Source organism: Girardinichthys multiradiatus, chromosome 12 (assembly GCF_021462225.1).
Source record: "Girardinichthys multiradiatus isolate DD_20200921_A chromosome 12, DD_fGirMul_XY1, whole genome shotgun sequence".
Classification (NCBI taxonomy): domain Eukaryota; kingdom Metazoa; phylum Chordata; class Actinopteri; order Cyprinodontiformes; family Goodeidae; genus Girardinichthys; species Girardinichthys multiradiatus.
This window is the reverse complement of record NC_061805.1, coordinates 22,572,539-22,597,566: the sequence shown is the minus strand read 5'-3', so window position 1 is coordinate 22,597,566 and position 25,028 is coordinate 22,572,539. Positions and strand designations below refer to the sequence as shown.

The window sequence follows — 25,028 nt, the reverse complement described above, 5'->3', positions numbered from 1 at the left end:
CTGATGAAACATTTCGGATTACTGCGCAGAGGTATGAAGGATCAAGATGCCTGGAAAATACACCCATTGGCCACTTTATTAGGTATACCTCTAGTATTAGGTTGGACCCCCTGTTGCCTTCTGTCACATGTTTGTCAGGAGGACTAGCGGTCTTTGAGGTGGGACCCAAGAACGGTTGGAAAAAAAAGAGCAGACTCCGAAAAAATTTGGTTGAAACTGCTTTAATCTTTTTTGATGCAGCAAAGTAACCAAGCCACACCACCAACAACAACCCAGACAGTGACAGACATACTACTTAAATGGAGGTGAAACTAAATTGGGAAAAACCATTTCAAGGGACATACAACTGCAAAAAGGATAAACAAACAAGAATATTTACATTAAATGAACAGCTAATAAAATAAATTACAGATCAAGACAAAACAAAATATTTTTAATTTAATCCCAATAAGTACTCCAAACTTGACATAGAAAACATATGTGAAACCAAGCTCCCTTCCCATTCCCTGATGGTGCGTCCCAGAACCAATAAATGTGCTCAAGCCCCCGGGGAACGTTTTGCCTCTGCACACCTGCTGGGACAGGGAAATGGCAGGGGTAAGTACTCAAATTGAACTTTCATATGTTTTCCTTTTAATGCAATTAAAATTTAACAATCATTTATTATCTTGAAAAGATCATTTAATTTACCTTTACAGAAAAACCAAGATGAGGCCTGCTAAAGAAGCCACATCCCAAACAAATCGTTTGCACCCAAAATAAACTGAATTGCAAAACAAGATATTGTTTAACTGTGTTGTCCTTCACCAACATATATAAATATACATGTAACAATGGCTCATTGTTACACCTTCATAAGTGCCTCATTGTTTATGGCACAGATTCATTTAGGAAGGTTGCTGGCTGAAATTCAGACTCTTTGGCCAAGACAACGTTTTTTCCATTTCGTTATTGTTAAGAGATTGTATTCGGCATACCATGGTTGTAACTAGTGGATTGTTGAGCTTACTGTCTTTCATATCTAACCAATCTGACGATTCTCGTCTGACCTTTGACATCAATAAGGCATTTTCGTCCACAAATCTGCTGCTCACTGTATGTGTGCTTTTTTTTAGACAATTTTCTATAAACTTAAAAGATGGTGGTTTGTGAAAATCCCGGCAGATCAGCAGTTTCTGACATACCCGGACCAGCCCATTTGGCAACTAAATTATTGCCATGTGATTGACTAATTGGCTGTTTGTGTTAACAATGGGGCTGATGTAAACATGTCTTGTGAGTGTATTACTGGTGAATAAATTAGCAAGGTTTTTCTTTGTCTTTTGCGTATGCTTGTGTGCGTGCAGGCTCGGGCCTAAGGAAGATAGGATTGATGGTTAGATGTCAGGTTTTGTCTCAGTGACAGAAGGTGGGGTTCCCTGGAAGATTGTTTGGGACCCTCGTAAGGAGACTGATGACTTTATGCGGCTATTTAAAATTTTATTTCAAGGTCTGAACCCCCAGTTTGCTGCCTGCCATTCTGCAGACCGGTATTACAAGCACAATTTCGGTGCTTTCTCATATTTCCTAATCCCGCAAGCTCTCGATTTACCAGTGTGAAATCCCAGAGTGCACATTCCCTTAAGGCCATAACTGATGCTGCATCCACAGTGGTGATCACAGATGTGCTCCAAGACCTTCAGATAGAAGCTTTTCAGTCGATTTTCTGCTTTGGCTGTTTTGACTACATTGTTAAGGTCGGCCATGCCCAGCGAGCCAAAGTAAAAATGTACACTCAGCGGAAACTAAACAGCAGGTGCTCTACAGGTGGTCTTAAGTGGGATAATTGTGTTGTTGGGATTTATGCATCATAACATTATAGTGCATTGCCTACATATTATGACTCTTTTCTGAATCTTCTGCCATTGTCAAAATTGGCTCAATGATTGAAAATCGTTAGTTTCAACCCCTGCTCTAACAAATGTATTGAATTTATGTCACCAAGGAGGATGATTCATTAAATTGTATGTAATGTTTTTCTGCTAAAATAATGTAATATTTATCTTGAAACTGTTTGAAGTACAATAAGTTACTCAACATGACCATGTTATTTTTACCAGTTACCAGTCTCTGAGGATCACCCTGGAAATTTTAATTATTTCCAGAAAATGCCACTCAGAATGGCTTGTATAAGGGACACCAAGTTTAGGTTATTTTGATGCTAGGTAAGGTTTATTTATATAGCATCTTTTACAGATAAAAATCACAAAGTGCTTAAACATAAAATATTAACCATTCAATACATTTTAATATGATCAGTCAAATAAAATAAAATAATTAACCAATAGCTTTAATGATTTAAAAAGTCCTCAGCTTCTGTTTTAAGGGACCAACATTATCAATACACCACAAAGAGGAGGGAAGTCAAGTATATAATCGAGGTGCAACAGAGTAATGTAGTCTCTGGTTAGCTGACATGAGTCCAGTGAAACAGGGTGTAAGCATTATTCTGTGGGGATGCTTATCTTCAGCAAGGACAGGAAGCTGATCAGAGTTGATTGAAGAAGAATGTAACGAAAAGCCTTAAAAGATGACTGCTTTAAGATAAACCCTATGTAGAGACATTTAAATAAGAGGCATGTGTGTTCGTCTGTTAGGAGTCTTGCTAAAGAGGTTTGTACCATCTGGAGACATTAAGGGATTTTATTTTGTTAGGAATGTTACAAAGTACATTACAGTAATCTAGACAAGAATACATAAAAACATAGATTTTTTTTATTTCCATTTCATATTTTGAAGCAACTTAATTTAGAAATATTACCCTAAGTGAAAGAAATCAGTTTGACCCAGATGTTGTACAGATTCACCAATCACTGACTAGAGATCAGAATCAGCCATTTTTGCCTTGATCAACTCACTCTAATTGGTGAATTGCAAATCAAATACAAAAAAAATAATTTTTTCTATTAAATAAATGCATCAAAATTAAGAGCTCCCAATTTTTGTTTGTTTGAACAAGCAGTGAGGCCCTGTTTTTGTGTTTGATAAAAATCAGATAAAGGATCGGGCATTATGGGGACAATTGTTTAATTAATTTTCTGTTACATTCAATACTGATACCTCTGTCAAAGAACCTGCAGCATATCTTTTTAAAAAAACAAATCCAAATCACTGTCAGAGCCGAGTGAAACACGGAAATTGGCATCTGTCAGGAAAATGCCCTGATTGCTTTTTGTGCAGTGAATAAAATGTACATGAAGCAAAAGAGGTGATCGCGGGTATTGCTCATACAAAACAGATATAAGCTCAGATGTTCCTTTACTGAGGCTTTTACAGCCATGAAATAGGTTCTTGAAACATTTCAAGGCCAGGTAAATGAGAAACTTGCAGGATGAGCAGGTTGGTTTTGTTAGACACAGTTGATTATCACAATACCGCACGTGTAAATGTCTCAACATGCACAGTTTGTAAGCCTATAGTTTCCCATCAGTCTGTTCAGGTCAAAAGTCTGCAAGAACAAAGGAAGTCCAATAGTCTTGAATGTAAGCACTCCCTTTAAACAACAAATTGTTAGTTTCTTTTTCTAATAACCATTTCCAATGTTTTCATTTAAAACCAGATACTAAAACTTTTTTTTATTCCAGATTGTATCCTTTTTTTATTGCAGTTGGTAAAAACCTCTAGAATTATACAACTTTATTAATTGGCTCTTTTATATGTTGTCTTTTTTTTCTTCTACAAAAGTGAAGAACTTTAGGAACATTTTTAGACTTTGAAATGGCATTCTCAGGCTTGTGTGTTTCATAGTTCACCCTTACAGCTGTCAGTGGTTTTTTTTTCCATGGTTGATTTAAACCTTTTCCCGGCAGACCAATGAGTTTGGCATGCATCCAGACACAGAGCATTGCAGGGATTTGAAATTGCTGGAATAGACAGCTGCCTCCTCCCTAAATTTAACCATGAAGAAAAACAATCCTGTGAAACCTGTGTGTGCCAGAACATTTGACACTGACCCCTTCCACCACTATAGGTTTTAGATAAGGTTTTCTTCAACATTGCCTTGCAAAAGTAATCAACTCCTTTTAAACATTTCCATACTTTGTCTGGTTTCTAAGGAAAGCTTCAATGTATATTTTGTTTTGCTCAGATACCCCTAATCTGGAGCAACCAGTTTCCTTTTAGAAGTCACGCAATTAGTAAACGGAGTTCACACTATGCCATTTTATCTCGATATAAAACACAACTATACATCTCTGGTGACATCATCATGCTATGGGGATCCATGGAATCCTCATTGCAGACGAGTAGTTTGTTGTCTGTCTCACATCAATGAACCACAGAGTTTTTAAACTCAATGTAGGGCAGAAAGAAAACCTTTTAGAAGCTGTAAAAGACTTGAGGCTGGGGCCAAAGTCCACCATCCAGCAGGACAACAGCCCTACACATACAGCCAGAGCTACTATAGAATGGTTTGGATCAAAGCATATTCATGTTAGAACATCCCAGCCAAAATCCAGAACTAAATCCAATTGAGAATATGTGGCAAGACTTGGAACAGTGACGTTTATCGACACTCTCCATCCAACCTGACTGAGCTTGAGTTATTTTGCAAAGGGAAATGGACAACGATGTGTAGTGTAGCAGCTCAAAGATGGGTCTCAGTATTGACTCGGCGGTGCTGGATAAAAATGCATACCACACTTTTCAGATTTGTTTTTTGTAAAAGAAAAAAATAAATGAAAATAAAAAGCTGTCACCTTTTAGTCTTAGTTATACACCACTTGGGTATTATTTTCTTTGCCTCAGGATTGCATTAAAACTGATGTCTCTCTGCTGTTTTTCTCTTCCACAGGTCTCCTTTGTCTTTCACTTGCCTCTCAGGATGTTTAGCCTGTTGTAACCATAGTGCAGAGGAACATCGCATTATCATCAACAGACAGTGGACAATTATGCCTCACTTACCCAACAGCCCAACCGCAAAGCCTAACTACAGCTCTGTCTGGCTCGCCTTTGTTCTTCTTGGCATTTCAGCTATAAACACTCAAGCTAAAATTGGTTAGAGCAAATTTCTATTTATGGCAAATTTGAGCTTCTAAATTCTGGTTAAGGTCTCTGTGCAGCTCTCAGAAAAATTAATAAAGTATGGAAAATTCATGTGACAAAAACTTTTTGATTGTAAGTATAAATGACGTTTTTTTTATTTCCTTTTGCAGCCATTACTGTACCCCAGCAAGTGAGCCTTTCGGCCAACTTTTCCACTCAGCAACTATCCATTTCCTGGTTGGGAGGAGAGGCCACAACCTTTGATCTCATAATTTTAAGGACAGAATTCAACGAAACTGTCTTTTATGTAAGAATTTTACTTTCTTTAAATTCATTAACCAAGACCTAGTTTTTAAACCAATTTTATTAAAAAGGTGTGTGTTTTATAAAAAGTGCCTTCATACGCTGTGCTGTTTTTGGTTGGCACCAACATCACAACTAAGGCTTTGTTTAGTCGTTTACGCATACAGTAGTGTTTGTTTCACTTTCCAACCCTGAGTAAGTGGAACAAAGGAGAGGTAAGTATAGATATATGCTTGAGTTTCTTCCTCCATTGTTATTTGCAGGACACAGTCTCTGCAGTATTGAACCAGGATGGTGGTCAGCACCAATGGACCTGGACCTCTGTCGAACCTCTGGAGTGTACATCACTATCAGTGAAAGTCCGCTCAAGAGAAGGAAAAACAATAAGTGAATGGAGCGAACCTCAGATCCTGGAAGGTCAGTTGGAAATTTATTACTCCCAAGTATAATACTTTTTCCCAGTTATTAAAGCAGCATAATACTGTTTCCTTAACTGGTTGTTTGGTGTCACCATAAATTTGGCAAGGACTTCAACTTTTTCTTGGCTCATAACCTTTTTGTTATTTCTTCATCTCTTCTTCTTTACAGGAAGAGATCTTCCCAGCAACAGTGTTCAAAATATGTTTCCCCAGGACCGCACCGTGCCTGTAGGGGCGAACACAACATTCTGTTGCATTGTTGACGAGGGGAAGGAGTTTAAAAGCATCCTCTACGGCACCACAGTCATGAACGTGAAACGTTTGAGTCGACGAAGTTATGCCACCACAGCTGTTAATCAGAATATATCTGGCCAAAGTGGAACCAACGTTGTCTGTCTTTCAAATTACCCGTCTAGACTGACAGGAGCTGTCATTTTTGTTGGATGTAAGAGATGTGTGTGTGTGGATTGAAGTGTGAAAAGTCATCTGATGATAAATCAGTCTATTTATGGTATAAAGAGTTAGCTAGGTTTTGACAAAAGTAGTTATTTAAGGATTAGACCATGATTTAATGTAGTGTGGGATACTGAGCTGTCCACACTTAGTGGCACGCCTAGTAAAGATGTCTAAGGAGCCCAAAAATAAATTAATATTTTATTACAGGGTGATAATCTCACACTGAAAATTTAGGGACAATCCAGACAGTTATTAAGTCAGGGGCGGGGGGGGGGAAACCTACTTCCCTGGGGTATAAATATGCCATCACACATAGGCCCAATTTTCTTATCTACATCTCAAATAAAGGTAGATTGGTGCTGATCTTCATGAGTCAGGAAATGCCTATGAGGAGACGGTTACTGGCCTATAAATGTCCCTATGTATAGTTACAGCAAAATTTAAAACTTACCGTGTATAACTATGGCAGCAACATTGGATCCAGGTTTGCTTGCACAGTTAGAATGATGAGGTCAATAAGCTTCAAAACTCGGGGAAGTGGGCCATCTTTGGATGACCAGTTGTCCCTAGCAAATAGTACCTTCTCACAGTCCAACAGCTCAGACTGAACTGGGTAGATGTCTTAATCTGCCTGGAATCAGTTCCTGGATGTCTTAATTCTCCAGGAGCTGGTCTCGCTGAACATTTTTAAAGGTAATTTAAAGCACTTGAAACAAAGTTAATCTATTTATAAATGCTTTTACATCTTGTCCTAACCTCTTATTGTATCCTTTCATGTTTGATATTGTGTCTAAAACCACTTCTGTCCTCCTGCCTTGGTCATAACCTTGTAAAAGAAATGTTTTAGGTTAAGGAAACATAAAAATGTAAAATGAAAACACAATTGGACACCATCTACATGTCATGACAAACAAACTTATGGGTTATACTGAAGGTTCCTAAGACTTTAATTGGAAATGTGTGCTTAGGTCCGATGAGACTAAAACTAAGCTTTTCGGCTGATCTAGGTGAATTTAGCTGGAAAAAATGGGTCAAAAAAACATGATCATAGAATACAAAAATTAATCACTTCAGACATAAACTCCACTTCCATGGCCATCTCAGTTCTCACATGTAAATCCTATCAAAAAGTACTGGTGTGAGCTGAGGAGGAGAGTGTGTAAGAGGGGACCCAGGACTCTGCACGGTCCACAGAGATTGTGTAAAAGTGTGTCCAATTGCCAAGACGGGTTCTACAACATGTGAACAGCAGTGGTCCTAACAATATCTGTACCTGATTTATGGGAAGAAAAGCTTGCTGTACCATTTTCCACTGAATAAATGTACTCAACTTAAAGGTTGGATGTTTTTTTTCAAATGACATGTCAATAGAGTAAATATAACGTATTTCAAGGTTTTTTTTTTTTTTACACATCTTTGCTAGGAGTGTCAGTATTTGTAGAGGACCTTGGTGTCTGTTTTTTTGTTCAGATGTGTCTATAATAAACCTTTTATGTTTTTGTATACGCCATGTATGTAATACAGCATCTCAGTTTTTAATGTTGTCTCCATTTCCAGATCCACCCCTACTCAGCAAGTTTGAGTGTGAGACTCGTGACTTGATCATAGCTGAGTGCCAGTGGGAGGAAGGACGAAGCACTAACCTGTATCGCAAGAACGCAAACCACTACTCTGTAAACGAGAGGTACACAGTTGCACTCAGAAAGTAAATACGTGGATAAAGATCTTCTACTCGGCCGTAAACTGCTGTGTAGCACAGCTGCACACATTCAGCAACAAGATGAAACATCCACCATTTGCCAAACAGAAACTGAACCAGTGGCAAAATACCACATGGTTCCTGCACAACACAGCAAACTTTAACTAGGTCTTAGATAATCTGGGGAATATTGCTGTAGCGTTGATAAAGTACATTTATGTTTAATTACATAAATACATGAGTCGTGTAAACTATAAAAACTATCAAACACATAGACCAACAAAATATTTCATCTGAAGGATGAAATATTTCCCCATATTGTTAATAATTTTACTTAAAAGACAATTTATTTTGTCTTTCGAAAGCGATTTCTCTATTTTCTTAGGATGAATATGTATTAAAATGGAAAACATGAAAAATTAACACTTTATCTAAAAGTCCTGTCAGCACGTAACAAAGATTGAAATTCTCTATGAAAGAGCGAATGTTCACTGGTGACTAACTGAAACCAAATAAATTAAACAGACGTTTACAAATTACTTATCAGTGCAAGGGTCATTAAAAGAGCACTGAAAATGCCAGTCTCAGAAACAGCAACATTCAAATATATTTTCTGGCATAATTCAAGGTTTAACTTTACTAGTAATCTAACGGGTTGGGAAAAAGGAGAATAAAGACATAAGGGAAGCCTAACGTTTCAGAGCTACATAAATGATCAGTTTAAATCTGATGCTTCTTTGATAGACAAAAGTTTTGGTCTGTGTTTCATCCAACACAACACAGCTTCCTGGCAGCCAAAGTTTCTAGCGGAGAGGTGTCGTCTCGAGGGACTGACTAGCTAATCTGAAGTAGATTTTGGTGCAACTAATTCAGATGTTTTTTCCTTTGCAACTAATTTGCTAACATTGATGCAACATCTGTGACTCGGAAGACTTGTCGAGCTGTTTAATTTGCTTTCCTGCAACCTGATGCTGCAGCTCATCTGAAACAGACCGGGCACTCAGTTTTCATGATGGGTTGGAGGAAGATCAAGTGAGTGAAGCTTTCAGGGGCATTAGGAAAAACCAATCTTCCTGCGAATTATATGAAGAAGGGTAAAAATTTCCAAGGAATTGTATGAAATTAAAACAGAGATATCAACTTTGTTTTCAACAGAATAGACAAATTTTTAGGTGATCTCTGATGAACTCATTGATTGTGTTGCATTGAGAGGTTGTAGAAATGTAATATTTCTTTTTTTGAAAAGACAAAAGGAGGTTTCAGTACACTCAACTATGCTTGTCAACTATCAACTGTCAACTATGCTTTTAAAAAGGGACATGAGCTTTCTACAGTAAGAGTTGGGAAATATAGTGCTGCAAAGTATTTTAGTTATTTAACATTTTAGCAATTCAAAAATGTAGGGAGCTTAATGTTAAGATGGGGTTGAGCAGTATGATTATATGAAGTGTTTTAAAGGATCTAAATGCATTGACGAACTGTCAAAGCGGAGAGATTACAACACGGCTCATAATGCAGATTCTGTCAAATCCTTTTCTATTCCATTGCACAGATGCATCAGTTTGTCATTGTTTTCTTTTACTTGCAAAGTTAGCTTTTATGTTACAAGAAGGCAATTACCTGATGTCCCTTACCTTTTTTAATTTACACCTTTTTTGAGTTGGGCAACACAGTCTGAGACTTCAGCTTGTACTTATGAATTGTCAATTATGCTTAAAACAATAATCTGTTCAGAAATGTTCTTTAGCCTTTAGTCATTTCAGTCTGCACTTAGATGAGAAGGAATGAAGATGGTGAATGACAATAAAAGGTTAAACTAAAATAGTACAATAATGCACACAATAAATCCATGCACTAACAGGTAATCTACAAATTTAAATTAAAATCAAACAGAAAAATGGAAATATATATGTAAACATTTGATGTTTTCCTTTATGGGGTTTGTTTCTATTAATGGAAAAACTGTTATAAAATCCCTATATTTTCATTATATCATCATCTAAAGGTATGAACAGACTTCATACGTTATCACAATATGTTGCAGTATTTATTGAGGGGTGTGAGTAGACCACGGAAGTGCTCTACTCACACCCAGACTCCATGACATAAAGATTTATGTGTGTTTCTGGCGCCTTGTTGCACTCTGTTGTTCAAAGTTGGAGTTGAGTAAACAAGGTGATTGAACTGAGCTCTTCGTTGTCTCTCTTACTCCTCCACAAGGGCAAGAAAAGTGACAGTAAAGAATATCACAAATACCATTTGTCTTCTTGGCTTTACATCAATACATGCGGTCTTAAATAAAAGTGTCAGTAAAATTGGCCTCTTTGCTGCAAGAATTGCATTATGTAGTGAAACTGTGCTGCTAAGCAGTACAGGACAAGGATTGCTTTTATCCATATTGTTAAAACCTAAATGCAGCATTTAGAACTGCCTTCATGGAACCAACAGTAAAAAGAGAGTTTGAGAGTAAAAGTAACAATTTTATCTTTAGTATCAATTTTTATTATTGCACGATGACTGTTATAACGCAATAGTAAGTCAGTAATGGACAACCGATAAAATACTGCCAATCCATGTAATGCACTTTACCTGCCCACACTCATTTAAAATGCTATAATACTGAAAAGTGTAGTTATTATATCTGTATATTAGCAGAAAATCTTAATGGGACATCACTGATGTGGCTGTGACTGAATGATAATTTCCAGGCAGCGATTTTACTCACTTACTATCTGATATAAAAGCTCTGAGCTCTTTACGGTCATTTCATCTGGTTTTCTCCAAAAAATATTTTTCTCCAGACAAAAAACAACAGAGAAAGAGACAAAAACTATAAAGCACTTAGGCTAAGTAACAACTTGCTACAGTATGTCTGCTTAATGGTGGATTGGCTATCATCAAGACATTTTACAGGAATCATCTGAAAGCTGGCCAAAATGTGCCTGTTTCCTCTTCTTGAGGTTCTTCTGCGGTTAATAAAAGTCTGAATTTCTGAATAATGACATGCTTTTTGCATTCATTTGTATGTAGATGATGTCTTTATCTTTGCTTTTCCACATCACCCTTTAGCCCGCTCAATTTGGTTTTTGAGTTACTGATAGAGAACCCATAGATAAATGCACACTCATTCCCAAACAGGTCATTTCATTACTGTTTGTGGCATTTAGACCATCTCATATTGGGTTGTAAACTGGAATCTGAGGTTCTTAAAACAAGTTTGGTGTAGATGTGCTTTAAAGATTTTTTTTCTGTAGTGCAGGATAATCTGATGTTGTGAATTTTGCAACAGAGGGTATCCAAGTTGGTTCAGATGCCAAAAAAGTGACATTTCCAGGCATATATAATGGTATACGCTTTGCCACATTGTGCAATCGAAAACCAGCTTTAGCGCTGTATTGGTTCACAACACAGTCAATAAAACCCAAGTAAATAGTTGTTTAGTGAATTCTTAAAAATGCGTGGTAATCTGGTAAATGTATGTAGTTTTGAAATAGAAATTCTGTAGGAATCTTGTCTGTTGTGCTTTGAATTAGATATTTGAAGTAGTATGTTGAAGTAAATAGTTGTGTCATGATATCTGTTGTCTGTAGGGACTGTCCTAAGAGGCAGAGGTGTACGCTGTCTCAGTGGGACGGTAACTGGACTCTCTTGGCTGTTAATCCTCTTGGTCAGTACAGTCTGACGGACTCGGCCGAAGTTAGTCACAGAGGTAGGCGGCTCGACCTTTGCTCAGTACCAGTACTTCTGATATACACTTCAGTTGACCCAGTTAATATTGGTTGATCGTAACTTAACACGATAAAAGTATGCAAATGACAAATATAGATTCTGAGTCTTCGCCAAAGACATTTGCTCCTCATGAACTTGTATTGTTTCACTGTTCCCCACAGTGCACCCAGTAGCACCAGTTAAGCTGACTCCTGTTGCCCATGCCTGGAATGCGACTGTGCACTGGGAGTGGACATACAGTAGCTATTCCTCTCTGGCTCTTGTCTGCCAGGTAGAACTCGCTAGTCACAATACAATGGTAAGTTTTTGCAGGATCTCTAAGAAGTCATTAAAAACTTGATAATATAATTTAAAAGCCTTAAATACATCCAGATTTTCTATACTGGGTTTTAATTTACATTTGTTTACATTTTAAATTACTAAGTTTGTTCAGTTGTTGCTTCTTCATTTCATTTTTTATTTATTTTTTCTGAGAAATGCTCTGCGATCTTTCATTTGTTTTTTGATTCAGTTCCTGCTGACAAATATGGGTGTTATTGCTTTGTGACAAAACTGGAAGATCCTTTACTGGGAAACTCTCGACAGAGTTCTGCTGTTTATTGTAGTTTAAGGAATTAAAATCAAAATCTTCTACCAGCTTCTCCATTGTAGAAAAATGTGTGTTCTAATTATGGCTAAAGTCCAGTAATCCATGTGGTGTTGGTTCACTTGATTGGGAAGCTTCCTCTGTTTCATGATGCATTGCAGCTACCCCAAAGTTCTACCTAAAGTGGTATTAAGGTTCGATAATCTCAGGGCTGAGAATCGCCACCTTTAAGTTGATGGAGATATGCTCAACTTAAGTTCTTAAATAGAAAACTTAATTTTAATATTTTTTCTTAAGTAATTTAATAAAAGTTTTTTGTTTTGTTTTGTTTTCATTTGTGTAGCTCGGAAATTTCTCTGGTGTGGGTCTCCGTTCTGCGGTTCTGCTGGACCTCCAACCTGACGAGGAATACAAAGTTAAGGTCCGCTGCGGATCCCAGAAGAATTTCTGGAAGTGGGGAGACTGGAGCAAAGCACTTTCCTTTAAAACCAAACCCTATGGTAATGAGTTTAATTATCTTAATTTCTATTTGTAAGAAATATCAATAACTTCCTGTTGAGTGTAATGATTTACGTTTTATTTCTTCTGTAGTTCCAGATGCCCCTGATGTGTGGATGTGGATGAACAGAGACAACACTGGGCTGGTTGTTTGGAAGGTGATCTTTTTCTTCAAAGTTTGAATTTTGTTGAATATTGTTACCCTAATTCTACATTAGTCTTCTTTCATATAAAAAAAAAGTTTAACTTATTTTCAAACTCAACTATCAAAATAATCTCTCTTATTTCTGCTTCCGCTTCTTCTAGCCTCTGACACGACGGCAGAGCCACGGTCAGATCGTGGGCTACAAGGTTACTCTTTGGAATTCTGAAGAAAATGAACAACACACCGAGATTTTATCTCCGGAAAGTAAAGTTTTGCCAGTCAACCTCACACGATGGGCTTCATTCAGTGGTGATTACAAAGTCATTGCAACGGTGATTGCAAAGAACGTGGAGGGGATGTCTCAACCTGCAAGTGTACTGTTGCGTTTGATAGGTATGTGCAGAGAGAGGGTGAATCTGTGGGATATTTAGTCAAACATGCCTGCTTGTTTTTTACAAGTCTCGGTGTTTTGTGGACTCTCATTTTCAGATGATGAGCCCCCTGCGTTGGCCCAGACAGTTTATACCAGCACTGGGTTCCCTTTGAGCTGGCAGCACAATGACAACAGTACATGCGGTTATTTGGTTGAGTGGTGTAATGCCTTATGCACGCGTGACTGCCCTGTGGACTGGATCAGACTGGACGCTGGAAACACTAACATCTCTGTTCAGTCAGGTATGCTTGGTATTCAGGCCTATGCATACAGAGTCTTCTCAGCAAAACTCAAATGAAGTCTTTGATTTTTGCTGTAGATTCATGGTAAAATCTTTTAGATTTTATTGTATAACACTTTGTACAACACATAGGTTGTATAATGTCGCATCAATGTATTTTTTTGCCATCAGCCGACTTCCAGCCTGGGGTGAGATACAACTTTTCCCTCTATGGCTGCCCGTCAGATTTCCCAGTACTTACGCATCGCTGGCAAGGATACATGCAGGAGCTGGGTAAGAACAGTGCTTTATCCAGAAAATGAACCAATGATTTTAGATATTCTATACCTATACTGCATGTTAATCTCCAAGCCGTTGTTGTCATTTCATGTACCGTTGTGTTTAACTTACCTCTGTTTGTTGTGACCTCTACAGCGCCGTCCAGCTCTGTCAGGCTGGAGATCACTCAGCAGGGCTGTGATGTTGTCCTTACCTGGGAAGAGATCCCACTGGCTGGCAGGAGAGGCTTCCTCCTAGGCTACAACGTTTACATCAGCAACGGTTCCCAGCTCACACGTCTTGGTAAATTTTGCAAATGGTAGATCTTTCACAGTAAAGCGTTTAATGAAGAAAAAAAATCTAACAAAAGAATCATTCATTTTACAAAATTTCTGAAAAGAGTATTACTATGCAGTCTAGAAACGTATAGAGATTGATTTAGATATTTTCTCCCAGTCTAGATAAGTATGGTAAAAATATTCAGGTTGTATCTTCTGTATGATGCCTAGATCTGTGGTGTACAAACTTTTTTTGTCATGTGGGACTAAATTTTTAAATTCGAAGTAATCAAGAAATGTGAACCATTTTAAGTAAATATGCCAAAATGATTATATAGTATTTTTAAAAGCTTAATATGTTAATGAAACAACGCAAGTCAGGGATAAGTACATTTTGTAGTTCTGAAACAAAAAGGCTCTCACATTTTTGCCTTTTTTAAAGTAAGGCATACATAACTTATGTGGGGTCGATTGTTTTCTATTTTCTTGGTCTTCAGCTATTTTTGTTTTAGTCTATTTTAAGCAACAAGAACAGTTTATGGGTCACTCTTTCTTCAAAAACATTTGCTATATTTAAGTGTAATGAATGGGTGTGCCCTTAGTCTGTTTTTGAGTTAATGCCACTGAATGTTTGAGGTCCTATTTAACAGGAAATTTAAATGAAAGCAGAAAATCTGTTTGATAAGATACTTTGTGCTGTACCTTACATTTTCCATTTTAAGAAGATTTTAATATTTTTTGAAAGGCAAAGAAATTGCCCCAAAAAATATCCACCTGCATCAGTTGTGTTCTCAACAAATCTGGCAGGCCAAATTTGTGTAATTTTTGAATTGTGCCCACTTAAGACACCCCTGTTCTAGATGTTAAATCTTTTCATGACTTTTTCCTCTCATTCCACTGTTTATTCTTTCTTTCTTGCTTTTTTTTTTTTTTTTTTTTGGATCCTTAAACTTTTTTTAAAGTACACAAAGCTTTTTCAGCTTCCATTTAATCTCACTCATTAACATGCTGGTTGCTTCCATTTCTTTTCCCCTTTTTTGTTTTCAACCTGTTATTTTGATAGCAAATCTGGACCTTGGAACAAGGACATACACTAAAAAGGGTCTTTCTGTAAGCATCCATAAATTTACTGTCAAGGCCTACACATCTGCAGGCGAGGATACTGGCGGCACCGCTTCCATCAGGCTGGAGTCATGTGGTATGTGAATTAGGAATTAAATCTAATATGTTCATGTAAATATTGTTTTTATGGAAATTATGGTTGGGTTTGGTCAGGGTGTAGTGTACGCTCTCATACATAAGAAAATACTTGTTCTTTGCATGTGTCCTATTTCATATTTTTTTACTCCTAACACCAGATGGACTGATTCTGGAAATTTTGGCTTCTTTGGGAATGATGACCTTGTTACTGGCCACTGTTGCCTATTTTTGCTACAAGAAACGAAGATGGTAAGAATGTTTTGATCTTCTTTTGTATCATTCTTGTTTCTTTGTATTCTTAAAAATATTGTATCAACTATATGCAAATCCACATTTTTTCAGAATCTAACCATACTGTCCACACTGGTAAAAACTATGACCTTAACTGTCACACAGTGTAACAAGTAATGCTTTGATTGTACCAGGGTAAAAAAGGCGTTCTATCCAGACATCCCTGAGCCCAAGCTGCCTGGTGATTGGTTCAGGACACAGGTACAGTACCAACTTAACTCACTCCAACTCTTCTGTGCTTGCATATACAAATGACCAATCGCCATCCTCCTGCTTTGGATCATATTAATTAAACACATTTTAAACTGACCCTGTAGTGATTAATTTCTCTCTCTTTCAGGGACTTTTGGATGTGAAGCCACCTCCCCACAGTATGGTCCACATCATAGAGAAACCTGAGCGGGATTCTAGTAAGGACGCCCTTGTTGTCATTCCTGAGGAAGAGGAGGATGATGGGGAGGGAATTGGAGATGAGCCAGTAGACACAGATGAGCCACAGTCGTTGCGCTACTACAACCAAGTGGTAGATGAACGCCCCATAAGGCCGCGTTTTCCAGACTCCTCAGTTTCTTCCTCGTCTTCTGTAGATTCAGCCAACACTGATGTGACGTACACGGGTATCCAGACATCCTGCTCCTCTTTGGTCTTCCGTTCAGACTCTCAGTGCTCCTCTGAGGGCTTCCAACCACACACTGGTTTCTCTGTGAGCAGCGGGGATAGAGGAGGGGGTTACCAGCCACAGATGCAGCCTGTAGCCCTGGGTGGAAACCTAGCTTCTCCTGAGCCTCTTGTAGAGCCCCAGGTTGTTAGTTCTGGAGGCTACAAGCCCCAGAGCTCCTGGCTTTTAGACTCTCCCACTGAGACTGATGAAAAGATAAGCCCACCCCCCTCGCTGGGTTCACCCACCTCTGTAGCTTCTACTCAGTTTCTCCTTCCTGATAGCGAGGAACACGAAGAAGAGAGACGACAGCCATCATCATCGGCCGCAGCCTGGTTCACCAACCTGCTGTCATCTGCCAAACCGTGAGAGTATCTCATTTTATCTGTCAGTGGGGATAACCTCAATGATTTCTGTTACCAGTGTCCCATATCGACATGCAAGAAAGAATCTTCCCTCCTCATTAAAACTTGCATTTTGAGTTAAAAAATTATTTTCAATGTGTCTTCAGCAAAAGAGTCTACAAATATACAAGTCATTGACTCCGTTTTGGTGGAATATAGATCAATATGTGCATAAGAAAATGTATTCTGTCATGAAATATCTACAGATTTGCTTACATTTCAGCTTAGTTGTTTTGTTATGTAAATATTTGGAGTCTAAAAAACTGGAAACAAAAATAAGTTTGAAACCCTCTGAGAGCACTATTAAAAGGAGTCTTAAACACTAGAAAAGAGAAGTTATTGCAATGTTTAGTATTCTTTTTGTGCATATCTAAACTTTAAATTCTGACTAAAAGCATGCATACACAAACAATCCCTGCAATGTGTAAATTTATATTAAACTCAGATGTTTCAGTCTGAACACAGTACAAGAAAAGATATATCTTGAACCTTAGCAAATTCTTAAAAACTGAACTAATTATGGACTGATTTCATCCAGACATCATTAGGCCTATCTGTTTTATCTTGCAAAATAACTTATGGAGTCCCCAAATCATTGCAGATGTTTTATTACATGTAATGAGTTACAATTTCTGATTGTCCTCACCGTGTTTTTAGTTGCAGCTTTGTAGCAAGATGGTAGTGACCTGATGAGGCTTGCCTTTGCTGCTACTTTATGATTTTAGTTTGACATATAAGAACAAACAGAAGGCAGAAGATTTGATACCTTTTACAGTAAGCAGCACCTTGCACATTTTTGGCACCCTTGGTGAAGATAAAATAAGTAAAATAATGAATTATTTATTGCAGCAACATAATCATTGCTCTGTAGTGACGGTTAAGCTTTGGTGAGTGGCTCTTTTCTTGTAGCAATCCCCCCTTTATGAACCTGAGCACTCATCTGTCTTACATAAATGGTGTGCTTTCTTGTCTTTCCAATTTTAAAGAGTGGATAAGATTAAGTGGCCACTAGTCATATGGTATGACAAGCCCAATTTTTTTTTTAAAGTTGGCCGTTGTGTAAAATGTAGGTAAAATTAAAATATAATTATTTATAAAACCCATACGCCAATATTTTAATCACAGTGGAACAAAGAAACCAATTCAGATATTTAGGAAATTGTACCATATTTAGGAATAAATAATGATGGTGGCAACACATCTCAACCGAACATGGTCAACATGACCAGAGAACAGTTTTTCACTTTGCCTCGGCCCATACTGTTCATGTAGTCATACATGTAACAGAATCCGACCAGTTTATAATGCAGTGCTGCCTGAAGACCGGAAAATCACTTGCATCCAGTATTGACCTTTGCTCTTGTCCTTTAATATCATGAACTGTGGATAAGGAGATATTCCACTTTGTCCCAAATTGGCAGACTAGTGAACCTTTGCCCATCTTTACTTCTCAGAGGTTCAGCCTCTCTAAGATATTTTATATATCAATTTCTCTCTCTGACCTGTTGTCATTTAGCCCACTTAGTTGCAGAATGCCCCTCCGGCTTTTTATTAATCCTACTTTTTACTTTTACAGCCTTCTGTTGCCTTTTTGCTAGCTTGTTAGAGATATGTTGCTACCATTAAATGCAAAATTATCTTATTTGTTTTTAAAGGAAAAAAAGGACAATTTTGTAGTTTAAACATTTGATGTTTACTGTTTCAATGGGAACAAAATATGGGTTTATGAGATTTGAAAATCACTGCATTTGTTTTACATTTCGTGCAAAGCTGCAACTTATTCTTTTTTTTTTTACCTGATGTGTAATTAAAAGTTCCCCGACACAGATCAGCTTAGAAAAGAACAAATTCTACATAGATTTAAGGGGTACAAAACTTTTCACATCAGTGAATTTGCAAAAAAAAAAAAGTTATTTCCCAAAAAAAAAAAAACTCACAAAACATTTCATTCAAAGTTGGCTTTTTCTTAGGTATTAATTTTTTTGAAGGATTCTACACATCTCTACAAGAGGTGCTACTAAATGTGGAGTATTCTCTCGGTCTGCTGTTGGGGTTATCTTTTCTGCTGTCAGTTGATGAGTTACTGAAAGAAAATATGTCAAGTAGCTTTAACAGAAATGAATAGTAGTGAAGTAGGTTACATTTTATATATTGTTTTTAATTTTTGTTTGGACCGAAAGACGCACTTATAAAGAAGTGGTGCTTTCTGTTGTGGTCTGAACATGTGTGGGGATCAAACCCATTAGATATACTAAAATAAGCTACAATATTAATATAAACTCATATCACTTATTGAGAAAACTGTTGTTTCTATTGAGTTTTCATTTTGTCTTCCATAACCAGTAGAGTTCATTTTGTTTCTTAAAAACATTTAACTTCTGGCCAGTGTCTACTTGTAAAGCTGTGCTGTGCATTATTGAGATGATTATGGGTATTAAATGTTTTCTGAATATTAAATCTATCCTCTGTGTACAGCGCAGAAATTATCTTGATAGGTGTTATGCTTCCAAGAATTTGCACCACTTCACCTTTCACTGCCTTATCAAGAAGTGTGTTAAAAATGTTTTGCAGGTATGCAATGTACAACTGATCCAAAATGCACTGTGGACATACAGGTCCTACTGGAGTGTTAATGTTGAAAATATATTTTTTATGTAAAATCCTTGTTTGGTTTAAACTACACTACAGCTTATGTTTGTTGTCTTTTAAATGCATAAAGCCACTTTTTTTTGTTTTTATAGTTCAGGAAAAGGGACCAAGGGGAAACCATATATCAAAATGAGATTCTAAATCGTCATTTGGCTTTTAAACAGTCAGAAAAATTACTTTGAATGAAAGAAAGAAGACATGTCAAGGGGCAAATATAGCTTTTTCAGCCTTTCCCTTTCAGTTGTGTTCTCACTTGTAGCTGTTGATTGTTAAATACTTTTTCGTGTTCAGAAATCAAAAGTATAAAAGCTTGACAGGAAAACCAGCATGCACAAGGCAGCTGAAAGTGATAGGCTAGGAGAAATGTTGTCTGAGTGCAGTAGCTTGAGGACTTGATAAACCAGCACCCTTTGGACTGATTTCTGTGGTGAGCCCTGTCTGTTTGTAATTTGTAACAGTTTTTGCCCAAACCTTTATTTGAGTTCTGACCAGCATTGTTACTCTGACGCCCACAACCGTCATCAGTCCTATTCTTCAAACAACTGTGTCCCCAGAATACTTTGTATTAGCAAGCCAAGAAATAAGTTTGCAAATCTAATTTTCTCCACATAATTGGTCTGTTTTAAATGTAAGGGTGAAACTATACTGGAATTATGAAACTGTCAAAACATTATTACCTGGACACAACATGTCACTTGTTGTGGGACAATGTGTTTGGTTTGGCTATGAAGACTTTAAAAGCTGCCAAAGGCAATTATTAAAAAGGTTAGTAATTAAGATCAAAATCACAAAGTCAGGGCACCACCTGATTACCAGGAATTAATAGCCAAACAGCTCTGTCTCTCTCAGTTAATGTTTTATGATTACCTGCCTGTTGAGGTGTGGTATTAGGACAATAGATGAAGAAGTGAATTTCTCTCAAGAATATCTCAACAGGATAATTCAATTCCAAGTTGGTTAACAAACTCGTTAACTAGGCTAACATTCAGCTAAGCTGCTTAGTAAAAATTATGAGGAAAACTAATAAACTATAATAAAAGGAAACAGAATAATGAACCATAATCAATAATATTATGCAATGATATCATATTTCAGTATGAATTTGTTTGCTTAAAAACCAAGGTTAGTTTAAGGAATTTGGAAAGAGGTCAAATTAATTTTAAAATTAATTAGTGTTCAAACAACCTGTTTACAATGCAAATCAAGGGGGGTAAATAAAATAATATTTTAAGAATAATTAGCCAAATTAGAAATTCATAACCTTTTGGACATTTCTTAAAGTTGTATTGATTAACCCTCAGTGACTTATTGAATAGTTATGGACTCATAGATGGTAGCGGAAAACCTTTATCAACTCTCACAAGATCGCCGAGCAATGCTGCAGTTCCTTCTCTCAGGGAAGCGCAGGGGCAAAAAAAGCTTATTCAACGTAGTCGAGAACACCGTCTCATCTCGGGGAATCTTTGGCTCAGGTTCTTTTCAGCAGGAGCTCAGACAGAGAGGTTAAGGTGACTAGTCTTAGTTGTGGCCGGAGGACTGTAACTGGGTTATGCATACAGCAGACCGTAGTTAACTTTTGGATCCAAGGTTTCTCAGAAGATGGAGATATGATGTTTTTTTTTTTTACTCAGCCAGCGAGGTCCAAACATTGACGTGCAAAGCGGCCAGTCAGTGCTGTCTGTTAAAAGATGATGAGTTGCTGCTGCGCATAGACCTTTGTAGACACAAAGGTTTCCAGCTGTGATTTCTTATCAGGAGCTGTGCAGGGGGATGGGTTAAAACTGCATTCTGGGATTCAGAGTTTTTACCAGTCTTTTGTTCTCTGTGTGTGTAGTTCACCGGTGGTTTCATTCCATTACTGGGCCAACACACTTCACTCAAGCTCTGTCAGACTGTAATTAGTTAACCCACATGTTGTTTGGCACCAAAAGTCACTTCAAGTGGTGGATGGAAGGGACAATAAAATACTCGTACGACAGCTGTAGTTGAATATTCTCTTTCATTTGGCTCAAGCACACAGAAAAAAAAAAATGCCAAGGCTACAGCTATTTATAGTGGATAGACATGCAGAGGAAACATTTGGAGGAAGTGATTAATGTGATCTGTAGGCATCAGCAGATGTTTGTACTGCCGGATGACAAATAAAAGTAAAAAGCATTATAAAAGAAAGCATTTTCTTCGCTGGCAGTGTATGTTTACGAACAACACTGGCAGTTGCCTCGATAGTCACCATGGCAAGAACTGTGTTGTGTCCTTTTCCGTCAGGTTCGGGTTGGTATTTGCCTTAAATTCAAAATTTCAATTGTTAAATAATCCTGTGGGAATAAGTAGTTCCAGGCGAGACAATTCTCAGCCTAATCTAGCTTCGTCACCCGTTTACTTCCATTGTGCTCAATTATATTTTTTTCCATGCATGGTCTGTAGCAAAAGTACTTACCATCATCCTTTTCCTGTGGGGTTGAAAACACATTCCTGATCAAAAGGTCTTTTTTTTTATTGTTTTCTTTTATCTTCAGCCACAGGGAGTGACAGGCATCAAGATGGTGCCAATAAAACCATTATGTCATCATGAGTATATGAAAGTGTCTTCTTTTTGATATGTTTCGGTTTTAGAAAAATGAGTTTTTAAAAATAATTAGAAGAACAACTGAAAGGTTTTTTGGTATTTTTTTATATTTAAGGTTTTTGAGATTTTTAAGTTCCGTGGCTCAAAAATATATTTGCCCTTTACAGACACTGTGTATTTGGTAAAGATGCACCATTGGAGAGGCCTTACAAAAGTATCTGTATGGAAAGTTTAGCTGACACTTCTTACATTTTCTGGGTTGCTCAATTAATCATATTTCAAAGTCAGAAATTGTATTCTCTTCGGCTGACAGTGGTATATTACTTTAGTGCCTCAAATCAACAAGCTTTAATAAAAATTACTGTGACATAAAAATGCTATTAATGGATGTTTATTACAAGTAAGTTACTATTAATGGGCAATCAGCCCAGCTTTTTTTACAACTAAGAAACTGGCCTTTTTTTCTTTGGCTTGTAAAACTGATGTAAAGAGTGCATATAGTTATGAGTGTTGAAAAATTGTTAATGATATCCTTTAAAGTCATTGAAGATGGTGTTCCAGGTTTGGCAACTTTTGATTTCTTTTAACGGTTTATGTACAAGTAATTGCTCTATATGTTGTCTCCTTGTAACAGCAAAAATTTTATATCGTTTTTTTTTTTTCGCGTAATGAAACACAAGAAGTTTTTTCAAAAAAGAAATATAAACATTAAAATTGTTTAACTCAACTTTCTATCATATCACACACTCTTTTTATGAGAGATGATTCGGATAAGGCTGGAATACCCACCACTGATACATGGAAACTCTTGCATATCATTTTTTTTTTTCTTCATCTCTGTGGAAAAGATATGCAGGGTACAGTTTAACATCTCAATATTAGCTCGATGGTTTTCTGAACTTGATGCATGCCGCATAAACTTTAAATACAAAGCCACTGTAATGTAAATTTCAGTGGCTTTGTAAGCCTTTAAAATGCCTATGATTTTGTTATCTTTGACTTTAAACACTAACTCTGACTAACACATTGCATGATAACATGGCTTTAATGTTATCTGTAAAAAATGTTTTCCCTTGAATTTCTGTAAAATGTAGAGTATATTGCAGAATATTTTATTAAGGACCTAAGCAGTGTAGAAATAGCTTCTGTGTGAATGTTAGCATCAATACAACAAATTGCTGATTCATGTTAAATGCAATAAAGTGCTTTTTGTCTGAACACTTGTCACTTTGTCAGTGTTGCTTGGGTTAAATTCAGTGTTTTGTGAATAAGCATCTCACTCTTCAGAGTGTTTGCCCAACCCCCTCATCTAATAGGACTGTTTACAAGTAGAAAATCAAGATCTGATTGCATGCAAAACATTCATTTAGATGCAAACAGTTATGGTTTAATAGCTACAGGTAGCATAATTGTTAGTCCATCATCTGTTTATATGACGCTTCTTATAGATGGTCATGTGACATGGTGAATACAGGGGCGTGGCCACAGGGGTGGCTGAGGGTGGCACCGGCTACCCCTGGATTGATTGGACATCCCCGCCAAATTAGCACTTTTGTCACTAGATTTAGCACCTTTTCAAAGATCCCAATCAACTTTAATCAAAAGGGCACCTAGCACTAAATCTAGCACATCTATTGTAAACATTCTGAGAAAGTCGCCGAATAAATGAACTGAATCTGTTACCACCGCAGCAACCGGCTACAACAGGCTGCCGATTGGTTGTCACAGAACGGAGGCACAACTGGCAATGAGCTGCACATGTGCAGAGTTTTTGTTCATTCTGATGATGGTATAATTTCTTTAAAAAATTTTTAGGAACAAAAACAACACAACAAATATACTGTATACAGAAAAACAAAATTTTGTTCTATAAACAACTATTGAGTCAAAATTAAATTGATGCTGTAGGGTTGAAGCTTTTTAATGGGTGTCAGAGTTAGACAGACTAATAAACTCAGAGAAGGTATGCAATGAAGACACAAGCACTCAAAGTTATCTTTGGCTGGTCAGGGAGAGACAGTCCATTCTCTCAGAGGAGCTGCCCTGTGTCACAGCCTTTTATTAAAGAAAGAAAAAAAACACTCATGTTACAGCATCGTGGATGTGGCTACACACAGTTTCACAAATACAAGTCCTACTGAATAAAACTGGTTCTGTCCATAAACTGATACAGTACACATGTCCACATCTGGCATTCAAGGACACGTAGATTGGCTGGGGTGCGAACTGCCTGCTTCCCAAACTCCTCTGCGGACACAAAAATTCCTGCTCAGTCTGCATAGCAACTACCTAAATGCATCTCTAAAACATGATGACAATTCGGTTAATAGTTCATAAAAGTACTTTGAAAATAAAGGTAAAAACGTATTCAGTTGGGTGAACTTCTATCAAAGTTCACCCAACTAAATAAATGAAAATGTCTTTTAATGGTAAATCATAAAGATAAAGAACCTTTTTAAACTAAGCAATGATAATTCACACACAAATCTTCCAACAATTGGGAGATATAACTGGAAGCTTTAGGATGGTCCAATTTTCTTTCTTAGCTTTATTAAAAAACAGAAACATGACAAACCAGAAACAGAACAGAAACATAATAGCTTACATTTCAGACCTTAGACTAAAGTTTCAGGGTGCCACCCTTCAACAATCTGTTCCCCTACCTGCCCCCCCGAAGAAAAACATTCTAGACACGCCCCTGGGTGAATAATATCCGACATGTACGCTCCATTGCTACGGTTCAAAATGCCAAATTATAGAAATTGAATTATAGAACTGAAAGTGAAAGTAGTCAAACAGAAATTTCAATATAATAAACTATACTTTCAAAGTAAATTTGACCTTCACATAACTAAGTTTTGTTACTAGTGTACAAATATCATATCTCCCATCCGTGCATTTTTTGCAGGTAATGCATCTGTAGATCCAGATGCAGATCCAGATGTAGATGATTTGGCAATACAGTTTCAAATGACTAAATTCAGTTTCAATTTAGTGAAATTCTTTTTCAAATAAATGCATTTCATTACATATTGTGCGAATATAGATTCAGTCTGAGAAAATGAATGTGTCTATGAGCTAGCATTCTCTGTGATAAGACTCCCTGGTTTCCGCTACCTGTTATCTGTTTGTGGCGGCTGAAAGTGAATATAAAGTGTTTAGTAGGTATGTGGCGAATAACCACAAGTACCAG

At 37.2% G+C, this 25,028-nt stretch overlaps 1 protein-coding gene across 1 annotated transcript in view; it reads left to right on the top strand.

The window, feature by feature from the left end:
* lifra (LIF receptor subunit alpha a) overlaps positions 1 to 23,053 on the top strand; it is a 30,187-nt gene extending 7,134 nt beyond the window's left edge. The window contains exons 2-18 of the mRNA XM_047380811.1: positions 4,832 to 5,034; positions 5,193 to 5,329; positions 5,589 to 5,742; positions 5,914 to 6,189; positions 7,758 to 7,884; positions 11,490 to 11,608; positions 11,790 to 11,926; positions 12,558 to 12,714; positions 12,806 to 12,870; positions 13,019 to 13,250; positions 13,347 to 13,532; positions 13,703 to 13,804; positions 13,946 to 14,092; positions 15,131 to 15,265; positions 15,426 to 15,516; positions 15,693 to 15,759; positions 15,899 to 23,053. Of these exons, the coding sequence (XP_047236767.1) occupies positions 4,929 to 5,034; positions 5,193 to 5,329; positions 5,589 to 5,742; positions 5,914 to 6,189; positions 7,758 to 7,884; positions 11,490 to 11,608; positions 11,790 to 11,926; positions 12,558 to 12,714; positions 12,806 to 12,870; positions 13,019 to 13,250; positions 13,347 to 13,532; positions 13,703 to 13,804; positions 13,946 to 14,092; positions 15,131 to 15,265; positions 15,426 to 15,516; positions 15,693 to 15,759; positions 15,899 to 16,585 (2,925 nt within the window). The 5' untranslated portion in view covers positions 4,832 to 4,928 and the 3' untranslated portion in view covers positions 16,586 to 23,053. The remainder of the gene's footprint in view (positions 1 to 4,831; positions 5,035 to 5,192; positions 5,330 to 5,588; positions 5,743 to 5,913; positions 6,190 to 7,757; positions 7,885 to 11,489; positions 11,609 to 11,789; positions 11,927 to 12,557; positions 12,715 to 12,805; positions 12,871 to 13,018; positions 13,251 to 13,346; positions 13,533 to 13,702; positions 13,805 to 13,945; positions 14,093 to 15,130; positions 15,266 to 15,425; positions 15,517 to 15,692; positions 15,760 to 15,898) is intronic.
* The last annotated feature ends 1,975 nt before the right edge of the window (positions 23,054 to 25,028 follow it).